Here is a 21438-nt window from a genome sequence, read left to right as displayed (position 1 = left end):
TGATGATAGAGTGTGTTCCATAATGTCAAGTTAATGGCTCAGCAGAGACCATTGCCTTCTTGACCCTAATGGGAATTTAAAAAAAAAAAAATTATGATCTCCATTGTTGAGTCAGCCAGATATATTATTCTTTTGGAGGTGATAGGATTATTTTTTGGATACTTCTGGGCATCTTTCCTTATTCTTGAAATTCAAGGATTTCTGCAAGATATCTCAGCAGGATTTCTCTTTTTAGTATTTTGGGCAGGATAGAAAAGGAAGTTTGTGGACCTGTGGACCTGTGTTTATAATGCCTTCTTTTCCAGGAGTCACTCTGTTCCTTACGTACCACCCCTACCTGTTTTTCATGTTGAGTGTGAACAGGCTAGGGTATGTGGCACTTCTCCACTTCCTCCAAAACACTGTCAGTTTTTAGCATTTAACACCCTGGATCTTTTACCATCTCTGAGATCCTGCAGTTGTACCAGGCAATACATAAGAATAATGAACTAGAAGCTCTGGCCTCCAGTCTCCCTTGAAACCCCTGCTGGGTTAATGATCACATCTTGTCCACCACACCCACCTGCAACATGGCCACCATCCCTTTCTTGTGTTGAGCCCAACTCCACACTTTGTGAGGCTGGCTGTCCCATGAACGCCACAGATGTCCCTGTGGCTCTGAGCGACCAAAAACCTGTCTAAATGATATCATCCCTTGATGTTATCTGTCACCTTTGTGAGTGTCCCACCACTTAGGAAAAAGGGTGCTCTAAAACCAAGTAAGGATTTACTGTGCCTTACAGGTCCATTCTCTTTGTCCCCTAACACTGAAGACCCCACTTCCTTGGATTCTCATTCTTTTTTTAACGATTTTATTTATTTATTGACGAGAGATACACAGAGGCAGAGATATAGGCAGAAGGAGAGGCAGGCTCTCTGCACGGAGCCCAATGTGGGACTTGATCCCAGGACCCCAGGATCATGACCCAAGCCAAAGGCAGACACTCAACTACTGAGCCACTCAGGTGCCCTGAATTCTCATTCTTCTTAACAGACAAAAGGCAGCTTTGCTGGGGCCAAGCGTGCTTGCTCTTCAGTCATGTTTTTCAAAGTGAATCCTGCAGAACTCTGTGTCTACAAGATCATAGTAAATGTTTTCGAAAAAGAAAGAATCCCAAGGTCAAATATATTCCCAATATAAGAATATATGACATATCAGGTCTTCCTCTTAGGTGAGCCACAGACTGTGTGTGTGTGGGGGGGTGATGATGGGGGATAACTATTTTACTTTAATTGGCCATGTACTTCTTTCCTTAACATTAAAATTTTTTTTTTTTTTTTTTTTTTCAGAGAGGGAGAGTGTGAGACAATCTTAAACAGGCTCTTTGCCCAGCATGGAGCCTGATGCAGGGCTCAATCTCACAACCTTGAGATCATGACCCAAGACAAAATCAAGTCAGATGCTAACCAACTGAGCCACCCAGGTGACCCTTTTCCTTTTTTTAAAAAAGAATCTTTGGAGATAGTGTTCCAGAGGACACAATGCATAAAACATTGTTTTATTGTAACATCTGTTACAGTTTAGCAACAGTCTCATTTTCTGTCATCCCTCAGAATTTCAGGTCTTTTACATGAAACATGAACCCTCACAAAGTCATGAAGCACACTCCTGTCCCTGAAGTACAAATACTCTGTGCTCATACAACCTTCACCTCATGTAACAAACGGGGTAGTTTCCTGGACTTCCACTTATTATGTTTACTTTTAACATGCGCTTGACAATTCTCCACCTAAACTGTTGTTGCCTGCAGAGCTGCATGACAAAGCTGTTTGGTTTTATTAATTTGTTTTCCCAAGGATTTTATTTTTAAGTAATCTGCACACCCAATGTGGGGCTCGAACTCACAACCCTGAGATCAACAGTCACATGCCCTACCCACTGAGCCAGCCAGGCGCCCCTTGGCTTTGTTATTTTCTCTTCACTCAGATTTTAGTCACCACTTAGTCCCTCTTGGGCATCTCATTCACTGTCTGGCTTTGAACAGCGTCTCTGTTTTGCAGTTCCCAAACCCATACTTCCTGTCCCAATCCATTTCTTATCTAAATTCTAGTCCCAAACATCTTAGCACCCCTGCTTTTATTTTCTTCAACTCAGCTGAGCCAAAACTTGGCTGAAATTATCAGCTTTTCCTTAGGGGGAGCTATGCACCCCCATGGATGTGCCGTGAGACCTCAGCATTCACACAGACTGGGATTCAGAGAATTCATTTTATTGCTATCAGTTTCAAAATAAATGAATGAAAACCAAATCCAACATCATATCAGGCCTGCGACAAAATTCACTGGATTTAAATCCCCCAATTGAGGACCATACTGTGAAAAAGTCAAGTGGGCATTTAAGAGCCACTCAGCTCTGAGAACAATACTGGAGGGACTTAGTTCAAACTGGGATTTCAGAGCTAGCTTAGCATTTGGCAGGTGGGGGGAGAGGGAGTGGGGGTGGGGGTTTACCACTCAGGATGGTAGGAAGAATAGATAACTCTTTTATCAATGGATAGGAAGTATAACTGGTGATCCGTTTGAGAAAATCCTGTGTGCTGTTGGTGGGAATGTGAACTGGTGCAGCCACTCTGGAAAACTGTGTGGAGGTTCCTCAAAGAGTTAAAAATAGATCTGCCCTATGACCCAGCAATTGCACTGTTGGGGATTTACCCCAAAGATACAGATGCAATGAAACGCCGAGACACCTGCACCCCGATGTTTCTAGCAGCAATGTCCGCAATAGCCACGCTGTGGAAGGAGCCTCGGTGTCCATCGAAAGATGATGGATAAAGAAGATGTGGTTTATGTATACAATGGAATATTACTCAGCTATTAGAAATGACAAATACCCACCATTTGCTTCAACGTGGATGGACCTGGAGGGTATTATGCTGAGTGAAATGAGTCAATCGGAGAAGGACAAACATTATATGGTCTCATTCATTTGGGGAATATAAATAATAGTGAAAGGGAATATAAGGGAAGGGAGAAGAAATGTGTGGGAAATATCAGAAAGGGAAACAGAACATAAAGACTCCTAACTCTGGGAAACGAACTAGGGGTGGTGGAAGGGGAGGTGGGCGGGGGGTGGGGGTGACTGGGTGACGGGCCCTGAGGGGGGCACTTGACGGGATGAGCACTGGGTGTTATTCTGTATATTGGCAAATTGAACACCAATAAAAAATAAATTTATTATAAATAAAAAAAAGAAAAGAAAATCCTGCTGTACGGTTTCCCAAATTCCTAACTCAGGTCACCCTCTTGCTAAAAAAAAAAAAAAAAAAAAAAGGACCTCTGTTCCTAAACTCTGTCCCCTAGTTGGTCTGGCCGTGGCTGCTGTGGCTTCCCAGGCGGCAACATCAACTCTGCTGAAGGCTCTGGATGCCCTACCTGGCCTCAACTCCAGTCAGCCTCTATCATTGCAAACAGCTGGCTAAGCCTTTTCTTAATGTCAGGCTCACTGGGAGCACTGTAGGATTTTGTGTGCACTCGGACATGTTCCGCGAGTTTGGACTTATAAATGAAGCCCTTCCCACAGTCGCCACAGGCAAACGGCCTCTCAGGCCTATGGATGCGCTGGTGCCGCAGCATGTGTCCCTTCTCCCGGAAGTTCTTACCACACTCGGGGCAGCGGAAAGGCCTCTCCCCGGTGTGCAGGCCTTGGTGGCTGAGCAGCTGGGCCTTTAGGCGGAAGCTCTTGTCACATTTGGGACACTGGAAAGGCTTCTCCCCCGTGTGCGTCCTGACGTGTTCGATGAGCTTGGACTGCTTGGCAAAGCCTTTGCCGCACTCGCAGGAGAAGGGCATCTCCCCGCCGTGCAGCAGCTGGTGCGCCTTCATGTCCGCCTTGACTCGGTAGCTCTTGCCGCACTCAGGGCACTGGAAGGGTCTCTCCCCGGTGTGCAGGCGCTGGTGGCTCAGGAGCTGCCCCTTCAGGCGGAAGCTCCGGTCGCAGGCAGGGCACTGAAACGGCCTCTCCCCACTGTGCACGCGGAAGTGCTCGGTGAGCTTGGACTGGCGGGTGAAGCCCTTGCCGCACTCCCCGCACGAGAAGGGCCGCTCCTTGCTGTGCGTGCGCCGGTGCGCCTGCAGGATGCCCTTCAGGCGGAAGCTCTTGTCACACTCGGGGCACTGGAAGGGCCTCTCCCCGCTGTGCACCCGCAGGTGCTCGCGGAGCTTGCACTGGTGCGTGAAGCCACGGCCGCACTCCGCGCAGGAGAATGGCCTCTGCCCGCCGTGGCACAGCCGGTGTGCCCTCAACATGCTCTTCAGTCGGAAGCTCAGTTCGCACTCGGGGCACTGGAAGGGCTTCTCGTCTGTGTGCAGGCGCTCGTGCCTTAGCAGCTGGCCCCTCTGGCGGAAGCTCCTGCCGCAAGCCGCACACCAGAACGGCTTCTCCCCGCTGTGCAGGCGGGCGTGCTCCGCGAGCTTACACTGCTTGGCAAAGCCCTTGCCACACTTCCTGCAGGAGAACGGACTCTCGCCACCGTGCGCACGCTGGTGGGCCCTCAGCAGGCCGCGCAGGCGGAAACTCTTGTCACACTCGGGGCACTGGAAGGGCTTCTCTCCCGTGTGTATCCTGCTGTGGATGGCCAGCCTGGACCGTGCGGTGAAGCGCTTACCACACTCCACGCAAACGAACGGCCTCTCGGGGCGGCGCTGCAGGGCCTCCGCGGGCCTCTCGGCGTGGCGGCACTCGTCACCCGCCCATCCGGGGTCTGGCTTCCCTCCCGACGGCACGCGGGCCAGCTCAGCCTCCCCGGACAGGGCCCCCTCGCCTTCTCCACCGCAGACTGACCTCTCCCCGCTGGGCTGGCTGGGCGGGGCCTGCACGCTGCTCTTTGGGAGACCGCTCTTGTCATATCCGGGGCCCTGGGAAGGCCTCTCCTTGTGCCACAGGCGGTGGCTGAGAAGTGTCTGCTTGTGCGGGAGGCACATTTTACATTCAGGGCACTGCAGGGGACTCTTCCCTGCGTGGACAGCCAGATGTCTAAGCAAATACTGCTTCAGGCGGAAGCTCCTCCCACAATCGTGACATGGGAAGCGCCTCTGACACTGAGGGAGGCTCCGCTGTTGCTGTGGATCAGCTTGTTTGCGTAACTTCTTCCAGGACCTACGTGGCTGGTCTTTCAGGTGGCTCCCCTCATGCTTCTCTAAGTGGTCCTTCTTCCAAAAGCTTTCTCCACAGACAGCACAAGGGTGCTGGGTGCCCTCCCAGGAGGGAACTTCCTGGAAGCCAGGGAGACCCAGAGTTCTAGGACTTGAGATTCCTTCTCTTTGGGTAGGCTCCCTGGAACTGTGGACTACTGGAAATGGAGCCTGCGTATCATGTCTGTGTGGGTTCATGAGGGCCACGCTTTGGTCAGGCCTGAAGGAAATACCTCCTCCTACTCCTCCTGAAGGTTTAGAGAAGCACTGGCCCTCTAGTGGATCTACTTGGAAAAGGCATTTAGCTTCTACGGAATTCACAGCTTGTTGGCTTCCTGAAATGGGAAACAAAAATTCAGTCAGTATATTCCTGTCTGTGGCATGACTAAAGGCTTATGTCACCAGGAAAGGGAGAGGTGATGGTGACCTCTGGGGACCTGGGAACCCAGCTCCCACTGAGCTCCACAACCAGGGACATTTCAATGTGGTTCTATTTCATGGCTGAGAGTTTAGTGAGAGCGCTAAAACTAAACTGAAAAAATATGTATCTTTAAAGAAGAAAATATAGGGGTACCTGGCTGGCTAGGTTGAAAGAGCATGTGACTCTTATCTCGCAGTCATGAGTTCAAGCCCCACACTGGGTGTAGAGATTACTTAAATAAATAAAACTTTACAATGAAACGCCAGGATACCTGCACCCCGATGTTTATAGCAGCAATGTCCACAATAGCCAAACTGTGGGAGGAGCCTCGGTGTCCATCGAAAGATGAATGGATAAAGAAGATGTGATCTATGTATACAATGGAATATTACTCAGCCATTAGAAATGACAAATACCCACCATTTGCTTCGACGTGGATGGAACTGGAGGGTATTATGCTGAGTGAAATAAGTCAATCGGAGAAGGACAAACATTATATGGTCTCATTCATTTAGGGAATAAAAAAAATAGTGAAAGGGAATAAAGGGAAAAGGAGAAAAAATAAGTGGGAAATATCAGAAAGGGAGACAGAACATGAAAGACTCCTAACTCTGGGAAATGAACTAGGGGTGATGGAAGGGGAGGGGGATGGGGGTGACTGGGTGATGGGCACTGAGGTGGGCACTTGATGGGATGAGCACTGTGTGTTATTCTGTATATTGACAAATTGAACACCAATAAAAAATAAATTTATTTTAATAAATAAATAAATAAATAAATAAATAAAACTTTAAAAAAGGAAAGAAGAAGGACAGCCTAGGTGGCTCAGCAGTTTAGCACCACCTTCGGCCCAGGGCATGAACTTGGGGACCTGGGATTGAGTCCCACATGGGGCTCCCTGCACGGAGCCTGCTTCTCCCTCTGCCTGTGTCTCTACCTCTCTGTCTCTCTGTTTCTCATGAATAAATAAATAAAATCTTAAAAAAAAAAAAGAAAAAGAAAAAGAAAAAAGAAAATACAGGGCCTAAACATAGGGCCAAAGCTTTGGAATCAGACTGTCTGGGTTCAAATCCCATCTCTCTACTGTGTAGCCTTTGTCAAGCTAAGTTCTCTTGGCTTTGTTTCCTTCTTCTGTAGACACAGGGACAGACACAGGGAAGCAACAGGACAAATGGTGGTCATGATTATAAAGTGACTTCCCGCATGTATGGTGCTGCGCATGTGCCTGGCATACCACAAGCACCTGTAAGTGCTCATCACCCCCATGACTACAGGACCATCAGACTTGTGCCATTTTTTAAAAATTTTTATTTATTTATGATAGTCACACACACAGAGAGAGAGAGAGGCAGAGACACAGGCAGAGGGAGAAGCAGGCTCCATGCACCGGGAGCCCGACGTGGGATTCGATCCCGGGTCTCCAGGATCGTGCCCTGGGCCAAAGGCAGGCACTAAACCACTGCGCCACCCAGAGATCCCAGACTTGTGCCATTTTGATGTGCAGACATTCCTGGAGTCAAGAAGTCATGGCAGCACTGTCACTAATAGGCCCTAACACCACAGTTTCATGTGACCAAAGGGCTGTCCCTAAGGCCAGGCAGCAGGGCCTAGGCTCTGGTCTCCACTCCTCATCCCTATGCCCAAAAACCTTTTAAAAAGGTTTTCTGGAAGAACTGATAACAGGGGGTAAAAATTGAAATAACTTGTGGAGCAAAACTCATTATCCAGAAAGAAACAGCAAAAAACTAAACATACTGTTGACATTTCTTGGAATGATGCTCCCATTGGCTTTCTCATTCCATACTTTAATGCTGACTTTTAAGAATCCAAAAATCTCAGGGGCACCTGGGTGGCTCTGTCGGTTGAGCAACCAACTCTTGGTTTTGGCTCAGGTCATGATCTTGGGGTTTTAAGATCGAGCCCCGAGTCGGGCTCTACACTCAGCAGGGAGTCTGCTTGAGATTCTTTCCCTCTGCCTTTGCCCTGTGTCCCACCCCGCTTGTTCTCTCTCTCTCTCAAATAAATGAAATAAATATATTTTTAAAGATTTTAATTATTTATTCATGAGAGACACACACAGAGAGGGAGAGACACAGACAGAGGGAGAAGCAGACCCCATGCAGGGAGCCCAATGCAGGACTTGATTCTGGGACCCCAGGATCATTCCCCAGGCCGAAGGGAGGCGCCCAACCACCGAGCCACTCAGGTGTCCCTAACATAAATATTTTTTAAAAAGAATCCAAAAATCCCAGACTCTCCCATCATAACAAGAAAAAACAGAGGAGACCTAATTTTAGGTATTCAAGTAAAGTCAACAGTCTCCAGATAGGAAGGAAGCAATTTTGCTTCCTAGAATTTGGATAACCAGTCTCTGATTCCTGCCACTGTCCCCCTCGCCCTCCCTACTACTAGCAATAGCTTACATTTACTGAGCTCTTACTGTGTTTCATGTATCACTTTAACACTTTACATATGTTAACGTATATAGTCCTATAATATAGGTACTTTTATTTATTATCTTCATCTTATAGGTCAGGAAATTGAAATATAGATAGGTTGAACAACTTGTCCAAGGTGACCCAGAAAAGACAAGATCCAGACACAGACTCTAGAACCCATACTCCTAACTACTATACTTTGTGTTTCTCTAGAATACACAGATGTCAAGCTTCAGCCCAGACAAGCAGGAAGATGAGATCAGAGAACTGAACAAAGATACACATTGTGATGTCTTAAGGATAGGGCCCTACATTCTTAATACTCACCCCAAAGCAGATGTCCCCCGATAACTGGATCAAATTGCAAATCAGCAGAAGGGCAAATTATGTTTCCTGATTTCTGTGATTCTCCCCAGTTCTTGAAGAACTCTCTCCCCTGTTCAATCCAGGATATTAGTTCTGGTTTGGGAAGTCTGCCATCTGCACAAAGAAGTCAGACAGGGTACTTTGGTTTCTTTCAGCACTAAGTTTAAAACACATGGAGTTGCTTTTATGTTTCAAAATGTACTCCTGGGGAGGTGGGCGGGGGATGGGGGTGACTGGGTGACCGGCACTGAGGTGGGCACTTGACAGGATGAGCACTGGGTGTTATTCTATATGTTGGCAAATTGAAAACCAATAAAAAATAAATTTATTAAAAAATATACTCCTGGGAAAATGTATGAGACAAGATGTCAAAAAATAGATTACAGGTTTATGCAAGGAGGAGCAAAACTGCCCACACATCCTAACTGTACTTCCTAATCTATCTGGACCTGTTAAATCAGTTGTACTATTTAAATCCTGTCTTGGTCCCCATATGCCTAGCAGTATGTATTGTCATGGGTTTCATAAAACTCACTATTAGCATGCTTTGAGAATGGTGGAATAGTACTGCAGATACCATGGGAAGAAAGAGGGTTTATCATTATATGGTCTCATTCATTTGGGGAATATAAAAATTAGTGAAAGGGAATAAAGGGAAAGGAGAGAAAATGAGTGAAAATACCAGCGAGGGTGACAAAACATGAGACACCTAACTCTGGGAAATGAACAAGGGGTAGTGGAAGCAACAAGGGGCGGGGGGCATTGGGGTGACTGGGTGATGGGCAATGAAGGGGCACTTGGCAGGATGAGCACTGGGTGTTATGCTATATGTTGGCAAATTGAACTCCAATAAAATTTTTTTTTTAAAAAACGGGTTTGTGAAAAAAAGGGGGGGGGGTTGTGAAAATAAGAACTGGAATGCCTTGGGATGCCTGGGTGGCTTAGTGGTTTAGCACGGCTTCAGCCCAGGACGTGATCCTGGGGACCCAGGATCAAGTCCCATAGGGCTCCCTGCATAGAGCCTGCTTCTCCCACTGCCTGTGTCTCTGCCTCTTTCTCTGTGTCTCTCATGAATAAATAAATAAAATTTTTTAAAAAACCGGAATGCCTGTCCTAGATAATTTCAAAGTAGGTAGCTTTCCAGCTGAAATATTGTCAGAAGTCCACTGGTTACAGTGTTAATCACAAACCCAAACATGGTGGAGTTCTGTTAGAATAAAAAAGTGTTGTAATGAAGTGTTGCAAGCAATGAAATAAGCAAATGAAAATAGTTACAAGATTCTCTAATATGTGACCCCATTTCCCTATAAGCAATGTTTATTTTACATATTTTCAAGTAAAACTTTTTAAAAATAATGTCTATTTAACAGAACCTAAAGTATGCTTCATAGATTGTTAAAGGGAGACCAGTGTATGGTTCATATCAGAGAAAGAGGGTCAGCCTAATGCCTCAGGGTTAAAATGTCAAAGTGATGTAGTACATGTGGAGACTGATCATTGTTCTAGATTCCTCCTTGCCCTCTGAAATCTGCCTTCAATCTCCAAGAATTCATGAGAAAAGGAATCACTCTTTTATTTAAATCCATATACCTATTCTCAGTCTTCATCTGTTGAAATCCCAGCATCTTTTAAAATAATAAAAATAAAAAATATATAAATAAAACCAAGAAAATAATTCAATTTACATTAACACCAGAAAGAATAACACACTAAAGAATAAACTAAATAAAAAAAAGTAACACTTATACAGTAAAAATTAAAATATTGTTGAAAGTGATTTTAAAGGTGATTAATAAATAGATATCTCAACATTTATGAATAGGAAGGCTTAACATTATTAAGATAACAATATTCCCCAAATCCAACATACTTTTTTTTTTTTTTTGCAGAAATTGACAAACTGATAATGGTAATCAAAACAGTGTGGTAAAAAAAAAAAAAAAAACAGTGTGGTATTGGCATGAAGATAAACATACAGATCAATGAAACAGAATTGAGAATTCAGAAATAAAACTTCTCCATTTATGGTCAATTGATTTTCCCAAAGGATGGCAAGAGAATTCAACGGGGAAACGAACAGTTTTTTCAACAAATGCTGTTGGGATATCCATATGCAAAAGATGTTGGATCCCTACCTCACACCATATATAAAAATTAACTAACAATGGATCAAAGACCTAAATGTAAGCACTGAAACTATAAGTCTCTCAGAAGAAAACATAAAAGTAAATCTTTGTAACTGGATCAGGCAATGGTTTCTTAAGTATGACACCAAAAGCTCAAGCAACACAAGAGAAAAGAAACTGGACTTCATAAAAATTAAAAACTTCTGTGCTTCAAAGGATACCCATCAAGAAAGTGAAGAGACAATCCACAGAATGGGAGAAAGTACCTGTGAATCATATATCTGATAATGTTCTGGTATCCAGAACAGAGAACTCTTAAAAATAACAAAAAGACAAATATACCAATTTAAAAATGGGCAAAGTATTTGAATAGACATTTCTCCTAAGAAAATATGCAAATGAAAAGATGCTCACCATCATTAATTATTAAGGAAATTTAAATTAAACCCACAATGATATACCAATTTGAATCCATTTGATCCTGATGTTTGGGACATAATTTTGGGGTGGAACAGGATTAACAATATAGGATTATATTTCTTTCTCTACAGATTCAATTACTTTAATTGGTTCTTTGGCAACAATAAAAATACATAATGTCTAAGATTGTGTTTTAGAAACAACACTGTATACATAAAGACTGGAAAACTTACTTATGGCAATGGAATAGATATAAAGTATTAGAAACCTTGCAATATAAAGGAAGTCATATGACCGCGAGGAGGTAGCCAGAGAGGTGGCAGGAAGCGCAGAAGAACTAACTGCATTCTCTTCATACACTGAAGGAAACAAGAGATATAAAGTTGATGGAACTTGAACTAGAAATTTGAATTATAAATGTATCCAATAGAGGCATGAAAAAAAACAAAATTTAGGAAAAATGGAAAAAAGGAGATAGCAGAAAGAAAGTTTAAGTGAGTTAATGCCTCATTTTTCATAGCAATAAGTAATGCTGCTAAACTTGATAAATCAAGTAATAGGGATGTAAGCATGATAGATTGGAGACAAGCACAGTAAGAACTAAAACAAAAAAGGTTAACAATGGTGGCCTTGGGCAATTAACAAGTGCAGGAGTGAGGAGGAAGCAAAGATTATCATTCATTTGATACATAAAATGTATATATATTTGTATATATGTATATATCGTATATATGTATATACATATATGTGTATATGTGTATATTGTATATGCACGTGTATATATACACATGTAATATATATGTATATATTATTTTTTTTACTTTTTTATATATTTAGTTTTTATTGGTGTTCAATTTGCCAACATATAGAATAACACCAAGTGCTCATCCGTCAAGTGCCCCCCTCAGGGCCCATCACCCAGTCACCCCAACCCCCCACCCACCTCCCTTTCTACCACCCCTAGTTTGTTGCCCAGAGTTAGGAGTCTCTCATGTTCTGTCTCCCTTTCTGATATTTCCCACTCATTTTTCCTCCTTTCCCCTATATTCCCTGTCACTATTTTCTATATTGCCCAAATGAATGAGACCATATAATGTTTGTCCTACTCCAACTGACTTATTTCACTCAGCATAATACCCTCCAGTTCCAACCACGTCGAAGCAAATGGTGGGTATTTGTCATTTCTAATGGCTGAGTAATATTCCATTGTATACATATACCACATCTTCTTTATCCATTCATCTTTCGATGGACACTGATGCTCCTTCCACAGTTTGGCTATTGTGGACATTGCTGCTAGAAACATCAGGGTGCAGGTGTCCCAGTGTTTCATTGCATCTGTATCTTTTGGGTAAATCCCCAGCAGTGCAACTGCTGGGTTGTAGGGCAGATCTATTTTTAACTCTTTGAGGAACCTCCACACGGTTTTCCAGAGTGGCTGCACCAGTTCACATTCCCACCAACAGTGTAAGAGGGTTCCCTTTTCTCCGCATCCTCTCCAACATTTGTGGTTTCCTGCCTTGTTAATTTTCCCCATTCTCACTGGTGTGAGGTGGTATCTTATTGTGGTTTTGATTTGTATTTCCCTGATGGCAAGTGATGCAGAGCATTTTCTCATATGCATGTTGGCCATGTCTATGTCTTCCTCTGTGAGATTTCTGTTCATGTCTTTTGCCCATTTCAGGATTGGATTGTTTGTTTCTTTGGTGTTGAGTTTAAGAAGTTCTTTATAGATCTTGGAAACTAACCCTTTATCTGATACGTCATTTGCAAATATCTTCTCCCATTCTGTAGGTTGTCTTTGAGTTTTGTTGACTATATCCTTTGCTGTGCAAAAGCTTCTTATCTTGATGAAGTCCCAATAGTTCATTTTTGCTTTTGTTTCTTTTGCCTTCGTGAATGTATCTTGCAAGAAGTTACTGTGGCCAAGTTCAAAAAGGGTGTTGCCTGTGTTCACCTCTAGGATTTTGATGGGACCTTGTCTCACATTTAGATCTTTCATCCATTTTGAGCTTATTTTTGTGTATGGTGAATGAGAGTGGTCTAGTTTCATTCTTCTGCATGTGGATGTCCAATTTTCCCAGCACCATTTATTGAAGAGACTGTCTTTCTTCCAATGGATAGTCTTTCTTCCTTTATCGAATATTAGTTGGCCATAAAGTTCAGGGTCCACTTCTGGGTTCTCTATTCTGTTCCATTGATCTATGTGTCTGTTTTTGTGCCAGTACCACACTGTCTTGATGACCACAGCTTTGTAGTACAACCTGAAATCTGGCATTGTGATGCCCCCAGATATGGTTTTCTTTTTTAAAATTCCCCTGGCTATTCGGGGTCTTTTGTGATTCCACACAAATCTTAAAATAATTTGTTCTAACTCCCTGAAGAAAGTCCATGGTATTTTGATAGGGATTGCATTAAACGTGTAAATTGGCCTGGGTCACATTGACATTTTCCCAATATTAATTCTTCCAATCCATGAGCATGGAATATTTTTCCTTCTCTTTGTATCTTCTTCAGTTTCTTTCAAAAGTGTTCTGTAGTTTTTAGGGTATAGATCCTTTACTTCTTTGGTTAGATTTATTCCTAGGTATTTTATGCTTTTGGGTGCAATTGTAAGTGAGATTGACTCCTTAATTTTTTCTTTCTTCAGTCTCATTGTTAGTGTATAGAAATGCCACTGACTTCTGGGCATTGATTTTGTATCCTGCCACAGTGCCAAATTGCTGTATGAGTCCTAGCAATCTTGGGGTGGAGTGTTTTGGGTATTCTATGTAGAGTATCGTGTCATCTGCAAAGAGGGAGAGTTTGACTTCTTCTTTGCCGATTTGAATGCCTTTAATGTCTTTTTGTTGTCTGATTGCTGAGGCTAGGACTTCCAGTACTACATTGAATAGCAGTGGTGAGAGTGGACATCCCTGTCTTGTTCCTGATCTTAGGGGAAAGGCTCCCAGTGCTTCCCCATTGAGAATGATATTTGCTGTGGGATTTTCGTAGATGGCTTTTAAGATGTTGAGGAATGTTCCCTCTATCCCTACACTCTGAAGAGTTTTGATCAGGAATGGATGCTATATTTTGTCAAATGCTTTCTCTGAATCTATTGAGAGGATCCTATGGTTCTTGCTTTTTCTCTTGCTGATCTGATCAATCACATTGATTGCTTTACAAGTGTTGAACCAGCCTTGCATCTTGGGGATAAATCCCACTTGGTCATGGTGAATAATCTTCTTAATGTATAGTTGGATCCTATTGGCTAGTATCTCTTCGAGAATTTTTGCATCCATGTTCATCAGGGATATTGGCCTATAATTCTCCTTTTTGGTGGGGCCTTTGTCTGGTTTTGGAATTCAGGTGATGCTGGCCTCATAGAACAAGTTTGGAAGTATTCCATCTCTTTCTATCTTTCGGAACAGCTTTAGTAGAATAGGTATGGTTTTTTCTTTCAACGTTTGATAGCATTCCCCAGGGAAGCCATCTGGCCCTGGATTTTTGTGTCTTGGGAGTTTTTTTGTTTGTTTGTTTGTTTAATATTTTAATATTTTGATCATTCTTGCTTATTTTTTAAAAATATTTATTTATTTATTTATTTATTTATTTATTTATTTATGATAGACACAGAGGAGAGAAAGGGGGGGGCAGAGGGAGAAGCAGGCTCCATGCCGGGAGCCCGACGTGGGACTCGATCCCGGGACTCCAGGATCGCGCCCTGGGCCAAAGGCAGGCGCCAAACTGCTGAGCCACCCAGGGATCCCCCTCTTGGGAGGTTTTTGATGATGACTCCTTCAATTTCCTCCCTGGTTATTGGCCTGTTAAGGTTTTCTATTTCTTCCCGTTCCAGTTTTGGTAGTTTGCCTAATTTACTGGCGTATAGCTGCTCATATTATGTTTTTAAAATCGTTTGTATTTCCTTGGTGTTTGTGGTGATCTCTCCTTTCTCATTCATGATTTTATTAATTTGAGTCTTTTCTCTCTTCTTTTTAATAAGGCTGTCTAATGGTTTATCTAATTAATTCTTTCAAAGAACCACCTCTTGGTTTTGTTGATCTGTTCAACAGTTCTTCTGGTCTCTATTTCATGGAGTTCTCCGCGAATCTTTATTAACTCTCTTCTTCTGCTGGGTGTAGGATCTATTTGCTGTTTTTTCTCCAGCTCCTTTAGGTGCAAGATTAGCTTTTGTCTTTGAGTTCTTTCCAGTGTTTGGATAGATGCTTGTATTGCGATGTATTTCCCCCTCAGGACTGCTTTTGCTGTATCCCAAAGATTTTGAATGGTTATATCTTCATTCTCATTAGTTTCCATGAATCTTTTTAATTCTTCTCTAATTTCCTGGTTGACCCTTTCATCTTTTAGCAGGATGGTCCTTAACTTCCACTTGCTTGAAATCCTTCCAAACTTCTTCTTGTGATTTAGTTCTAATTTCAAAGCATTATGGTCTGAAAATATGCAGGGGACGATCCCAATCTTTTGGTATCGGTTAAGACCTGATTTATTAAAAGAAAAGAAAAGACCTGATTTGTGACCCAGTATGTAGTCTATTCTGGCGAAAGTTCCATGTGCACTTGAGAAGAATGTGTATTCAATTACATTTGGATGTAAAGTTCTGTAAATATCTGTGAAATCCATCTGGTCCAGTGTATCATTTAAAGCTCTTGTTTCTTTGGAGATGTTGTGCTTAGAATACCTGTCAATTGTAGAAAGCGCTACGTTCAAGTCACCAAGTAAAAAGTGTATTATCTAATTATCTCTTAACTGTTTATTAATTGATTGATGTACTTGGCAGCTCCCACATTCAGGGCATAAATATTGATGATTTTTATGTCATCTTGTTGGATAGATCCTTTAAGTATGATTTAAGTATGATATAGTGTCTTCATCTCTCACTACAGTTTTCAGGATAAATTTTAGTTTATCTGATGTAAGGATGGCTACCCCTGCTTTCCTTTGAGGGCCATCTGAATGGTAAATGGTTCTCCAACCTTTTATTTTCAGGCTGTAGGTGTCCTTCTGTCTAAAATGAGTCTCTTGTAGACAGCAAATAGATGGGTCTTGCTTTTTTATCGAGTCTGAAACCCTGGGCCTTTTGATGGGGTCATTAAGCCAATTCACATTCAGAGTTACTATTGAAAGATATGAATTTAGTGTCATCATGATACCTATTCAGTCCCTGTTTTTGTGGATTGTTCCCTTGGACTTCCTCTATTACAGAATCCCCCTTAGTATTTGTTGCAGAGCTGGCTTCGTGGTCACATATTCTTTCAGTTCCTGCCTATCTTGGAAGCTCTTTATCTCTCCTATTCTGAATGAGAGCCTTGCTGGATAAAGTATTCTTGGCTGCATGTTCTTCTCTTTTAGGACCCTGAATATATCCTGCCAGCCCTTTCTGGCCTGCCAGGTCTCTGTGGAGAGATCTGCTGTTAATCTAATATTTCTCCCCATAAATGTTAGAGATTTCTTGTCTCTTGCCGCTTTAAGGATCTTTTCTTTGGCATTTGTAAGCTTCGCTAGTAAATGTCGAGGTGTTGAGCGTTTTGTTTTTTTTTGGGGGGGGTATCGCTGTATATTCTGGATCTGAATGCCTGTTTCCCTTCCCAGATTAGGAAAGTTTTCAGCTATGATTTGTTCAAATACATATTCTGGACCTCTGTCCCTTTTGGCGCCCTTGGGAACCTCAATTAAACGTAGATTTTTCCTTCTGAGGCTGTCATTTATTTCCCTTAACCTATCTTCACAATCTTTTGTTTTCTTCTTTTTTCCTCATTTTCCCTCTTTGCCACAACTTGTCTTCTACGTCACTCACTTGTTCTTCTATCTCGTTAACCCTTGTCGTTAGGACCTCTAGTTTGGATTGCATCTCATTTATTTGATTTTTAATTTCTGCCTGATTAGATCTAAATTCTGCAGTCATTAAGTCTCTTTGAGTCCTTTATGCTTTTTTCTAGAGCCACCAGTAGCTTTATAATTGTGCTTCTGAATTGGCTTTCTGACACTGAATTGTAATCCAAATTTTGTAACTCTGTGGGAGAGAGGACTGTTTCTGATTCTTTCTTTTGAGGTGAATTTTTCCTTCCAGTCATTTTGCTCAGTGCAGAGTGGCCAAAAACAAGTTGTACTGGGAAAAGGAGAAAAAGGGAGAAGAGAAAAAAGAAAAGAAGAGAAAAAAAGGGGTGGGGGGAAGCAAACAGAAAACAAAAAAAGTGGAGTATCCTCTGATTCTATATACTGTAAATCCCTCGACTTCCCCTGGAACTTTCCAGTGCTGCTTGGTCAATAATTTGCTTTTCCCCTGTCCATCTAGCTGATCTTCTGGGGGAGGGGCCGCTGTGCTGATTCTCAGGTGTGAGCACCTGGGGTAGCTGCTCAGCCCTGCCTGGTGCAAGGCTTAGTGGGAGTTGTTTATCCTGTTTATACTGTGAGGCCACTGTGAGGCTCAGTGGGGGTTGTTTATCCTGTGAGGCCCCAGGAGGAACAACAACAGTGGCGGTGGCCAGCTCTCCAGCTCTGGAGTCAGCTCCCGCGGTAACTGCCACAGCTCTCAGTCTGCAGGGACCTGGATGCTCTGGGGGCGGGCCAAGGATCTGCATAGCTCAGGGCCCGCTCCTGCGGCAGGAGCGTCCTTGCTGCCCTGTGTCCTCCTGGCCTCCGCGTGTCCCGGGGGGAGCGCCTTATCCTGGGCCCCAGCGCCCCGGGCTTCACGGCCTGCTTTGCTGGAATCCCGCTCAATGGTCACGCAGCCCCCTCCAGGCGGAGACTCCACCCGAGCCCCTTCGAGCTGCTCCCAGGCCCCGCGGGGCACGCGCTGCAGCCCTTTAGGGAGTTCGGCAGCAGGGTGTGGGGCGCTCTCCCCGGGGTGCAGGTCCTCTGTTGGTGTCCCTGGGAGCCTGTTGGCATCCCCCCCCTCCTAGGGTCCTGCCTGAGCTCCCTGTGCCTTTCCGTCTGGGAAGTTTAGTGAAGCTCCTGCTCCTGCGGGCATGGGCTCTCCTGTCCTGGGGGCACTCGACACACGGCCTTAGCCGGCTCCTGGTGGGGCCCCTCCCCCTTGGATGCTTTTTATTTATTTATTTTTTTCCGTCTTCCTACCTTGATAGAATTGTGAACTCTTCTCATAATAGCATTCCAGCTGTTCTCTCTTTAAATCTCAGACTGAATTCGTAGGTTTTCAGGATGATTTGAGTTATCTAGGTAATCTGGTGGGAACAGGTGATTTTGGGACCCTACTCTTCCGCCATCTTGCCCCTCCTCTGTCTATATATATATATATATATATATATATATATACACACAAAGACCAAGTAAGAAAGCTAAAAAGAACCCATTACCATAACCATGACGAGACAACTGCTGTTAAACATTTCAGGGTATAGCCTTACGAAATCTCTTTGCAGGGAAATATTCTAGCTTTTCTGAGTTATACAGACCCCACTGTAAAAACTGACAGGTAGGGACATCCTAGGGTAAAGATATATGGGCACATTATGGACACGAGCCAGGAGTGCTCCCATATGGAAATCACAGCAACCAGTATTGGTGACTAAAAGCCCTGACTTAGTTACTTCTGACCACAATACACATCAAACAGTCTTGAATATTCTCACATCACAATGTGTACCCCTGAGTAGGATTAGCAGTGCTTACAAGGTATTAACAAACAGGACTCCTGGGTAAAAAATACCTTTCTGAGTTAATTTCTGAGAAATCTGACATAACAAACAGTAGCACCAAGTGACTGACACCTCTCCCAGACCCAGTTCTAGGACTTACCCATAAAATTGAACACTTCTTACCTAGAGAAACAAGAATCTCATAATTGGTTCTCATTACATGCTTGTAAAGCTCCTTCTGCCATGCCTCTAGATTCGGCCATTCGTGCTCAGAGAAATAAATAGCAACATCCTCAAAAGTCAGAGGTAGCTGAAATTATAGACATATATAGGTATTAGTACTTCAAAAGGACTTCAACTCCTTCTCATCAAGTTATTTTTGCTTCTTTTTTTTTTTAAAGGTAAACTCTTATCTCCAAGGTGAGGCTCGAACTCACAACCTTGAGATCCAGAGTCATATGCTCTATCCTTGAGCCAGCCAAGTGCTCCTCCTCCTCAATTGTAAAAAAATAACTTTAGTAGTGGACACTGTTTTTGTCTATTTAGCAACTTCTTCCTTGGGAACTACTCCTTCCCCCACTGCAGCCTTGTGGTTCTGCTGTTAACCACTACACTGCCCAGAGCTCTTGATGCTTGTTCAAACTATATACACATATGGATAGTAAAGAATTTTTCTTTTCTTTTTTTTAAACAAGGTTGAAGGCAGCCTGGGTGGCTCAGCAGTTTAGTGCCATCTTCAGCCCAGAGCGTGATCCTGGAGACCCGGGATTGAGTCCCACATCAGGCTCCCAGCATGGAGCCTGCTTCCCCCTCTGCCTGTGTCTCTGCCTCTGTCTCTCATGAATAAATAAAATCTTTAAAAAAATAAAAAAAAAATTTAAAAGGGTGAATAAATCACTGCATAACTTCCTTCACTTAATATATTACAGGTATCTTTCCAGGTCAATGTGTATAGGCAAAACCAGGTTTTTGTAAATTGCATTATATTTCATGAGGTGGGTATATATACACCACCACCACCACCCCACACCCCACCCTGTGATGGTACATACATTGTTTCCTTTTCCCTTATAAATTACAAACAATGCTCTGATATGCTCCCTGATATATTGATGCTTTTACCTCTGTAAGATAAAACCTAAAAAGGAGAACTACTAAATCAAAAGGTATTAAACATGTTGTTTAATAAATACCATCCAATTGCCTTCCAAAAAGAATTCGGCATTTCTGCTGTTGTTAATGAGACTTCTTTCTTTACACCTTTGCCAGCACAGGTTGTTCTTAAACTTTTTTTTTTTTTTGCCAATGTGATGGGTAAAAAACTGTATTCATTCTTTTAATTTGCATTAATTTGTGAGGCCTAGCAACCTTTTCATACTTTCAGTGGGGGGGGGGTGCATTCCACATCTTTGTGCATGTCTGTCTACTCAGGCGCCCCTCACACTGCTTTTTTCTTGTATTATACTTTTCAGGAGAACCTCTTTTGTGGCTTCAGGGTTTAGTATCTTGTTTGGAAGACTTCTTATTCTAAAATTATAAAATATTCTCCTAAATTCTTCATAACATTCATACAACTTTTATTAGAATTAGACTTTTTTTCCATCTGGAGCTTATTTCTGCATATCATAACAAGAAAGGATAGAATTCTTTTCATAAGTGGATATTCAGCTTGTTATAAAATTCATTGAATATTCTTTTATCATTGATTTGGGATAGTTTTTCATTAACTATATATCCATTTATACTTGGATATATTCTTGTTCTACTGGTGAATGCATCTATTTTTTGCTCCAATACTGCACAGTTTAATTCTTATAGTTTTATCAGATATTTTGCTATTTAAGAGGACACAGTCATTCACCACCACCTCCATCATTTTCCACAGGGAAAGTGTCTTGAATTTGTCTGTTTTCTATATACATAAGCAAAGATATTATTTTGTCAAACGTATACAAATTCTATTGGGATTTAGGAATATGCCTAACATATTAATTTTGGAAGAACTGGATCTCTAAAATATGGGATCTTTCCACCCAGAGACATCTCATTTATTAGACATTTTTATGTGCTTCAGTAAAATTTAGCTTTCTTCATATAGACCTTATATAATTCTTGATATTCTTATTAAATCCTAGGGACTGTAGAGGGGTTATGTTGTTGTTACCATGTTTGAGGGGTTTATCCCACTAAATTTTCTAATTATGAAAGCTTGGAAAGTTAATTTTTATGTTTATTTTGGAAATGAATTCCCTTGTTGGCTAACACTTTCAATTGACTGCCTTGGAGTGTCTACATAGAGAAGGAGATCTACAAATTAACATTTCTTTTAATGATTTAAGCCTGACTTTTTTACTGTACTGGATGGAATGATATCAAGTAATAGTGATGATAGCATGCATCTTATTCTTCAAAGGAAGTGTTTGTAGTGGTTTACAAGTAATATTTTTTGGTTTCCTTTGACTTATTAACATCAAGATGCCTCTTTTTAAAAATATTTTATTTATTTATTTATTTATGAGAGACACAGAGAGAGGCAGAGACACAGGCAGAGGGAGAAGAAGGCTGCCCGTAAGGAGCCCGATGTGGGACTTGATCCCAGATTCTGGGATCATGCCCTGAACTGAAGGCAGACACCCAACCACTGAGCCATCCAGGTGCCCCCCCCCTTTTTAAAGATTTTATTTATTTATTCATGAGAGACACACAGAGAGAGGAAGAGACATAGGCAAAAGGAGAAGCAGACTCCATGCAGGGAGCCCGATGTGGGACTTAATCCCCGAACTCCTGGATCACAAACAGAGCCAAAGGCAGATACTCAACTGCTGAGCCACCCAGGCATCCCGATGTCTCTTGTTCCTAGAATACTAAGAGTTTATCAAGAATTGGTTTTGAATTTCACTACT

The 21438-nt window shown here is 42.5% G+C and overlaps 1 protein-coding gene across 7 annotated transcripts in view; it reads right to left on the bottom strand.

The window, feature by feature from the left end:
- Positions 1–1507: 1507 nt before the first annotated feature.
- Positions 1508–21438, bottom strand: part of ZNF786 (zinc finger protein 786) — a 36186-nt gene continuing 16255 nt past the window's right edge. For all 7 annotated transcript variants that reach the window (XM_072818974.1, XM_072818977.1, XM_072818979.1 and 4 more), the window contains 3 exons: positions 18719–18845; positions 8356–8508; positions 1508–5504 (listed from right to left, as the gene is read on the bottom strand). In XM_072818974.1, the coding sequence (XP_072675075.1) occupies positions 3418–5504; positions 8356–8508; positions 18719–18845 (2367 nt within the window). In that variant the 3' untranslated portion in view covers positions 1508–3417. The remainder of the gene's footprint in view (positions 5505–8355; positions 8509–18718; positions 18846–21438) is intronic.

This window comes from Canis lupus (assembly GCF_048164855.1).
Source record: "Canis lupus baileyi chromosome 15 unlocalized genomic scaffold, mCanLup2.hap1 SUPER_15_unloc_1, whole genome shotgun sequence".
NCBI lineage: Eukaryota > Metazoa > Chordata > Mammalia > Carnivora > Canidae > Canis > Canis lupus.
Note: the sequence above shows the minus strand (reverse complement) of the source record. Positions and strands in the feature narration are given on the sequence as shown.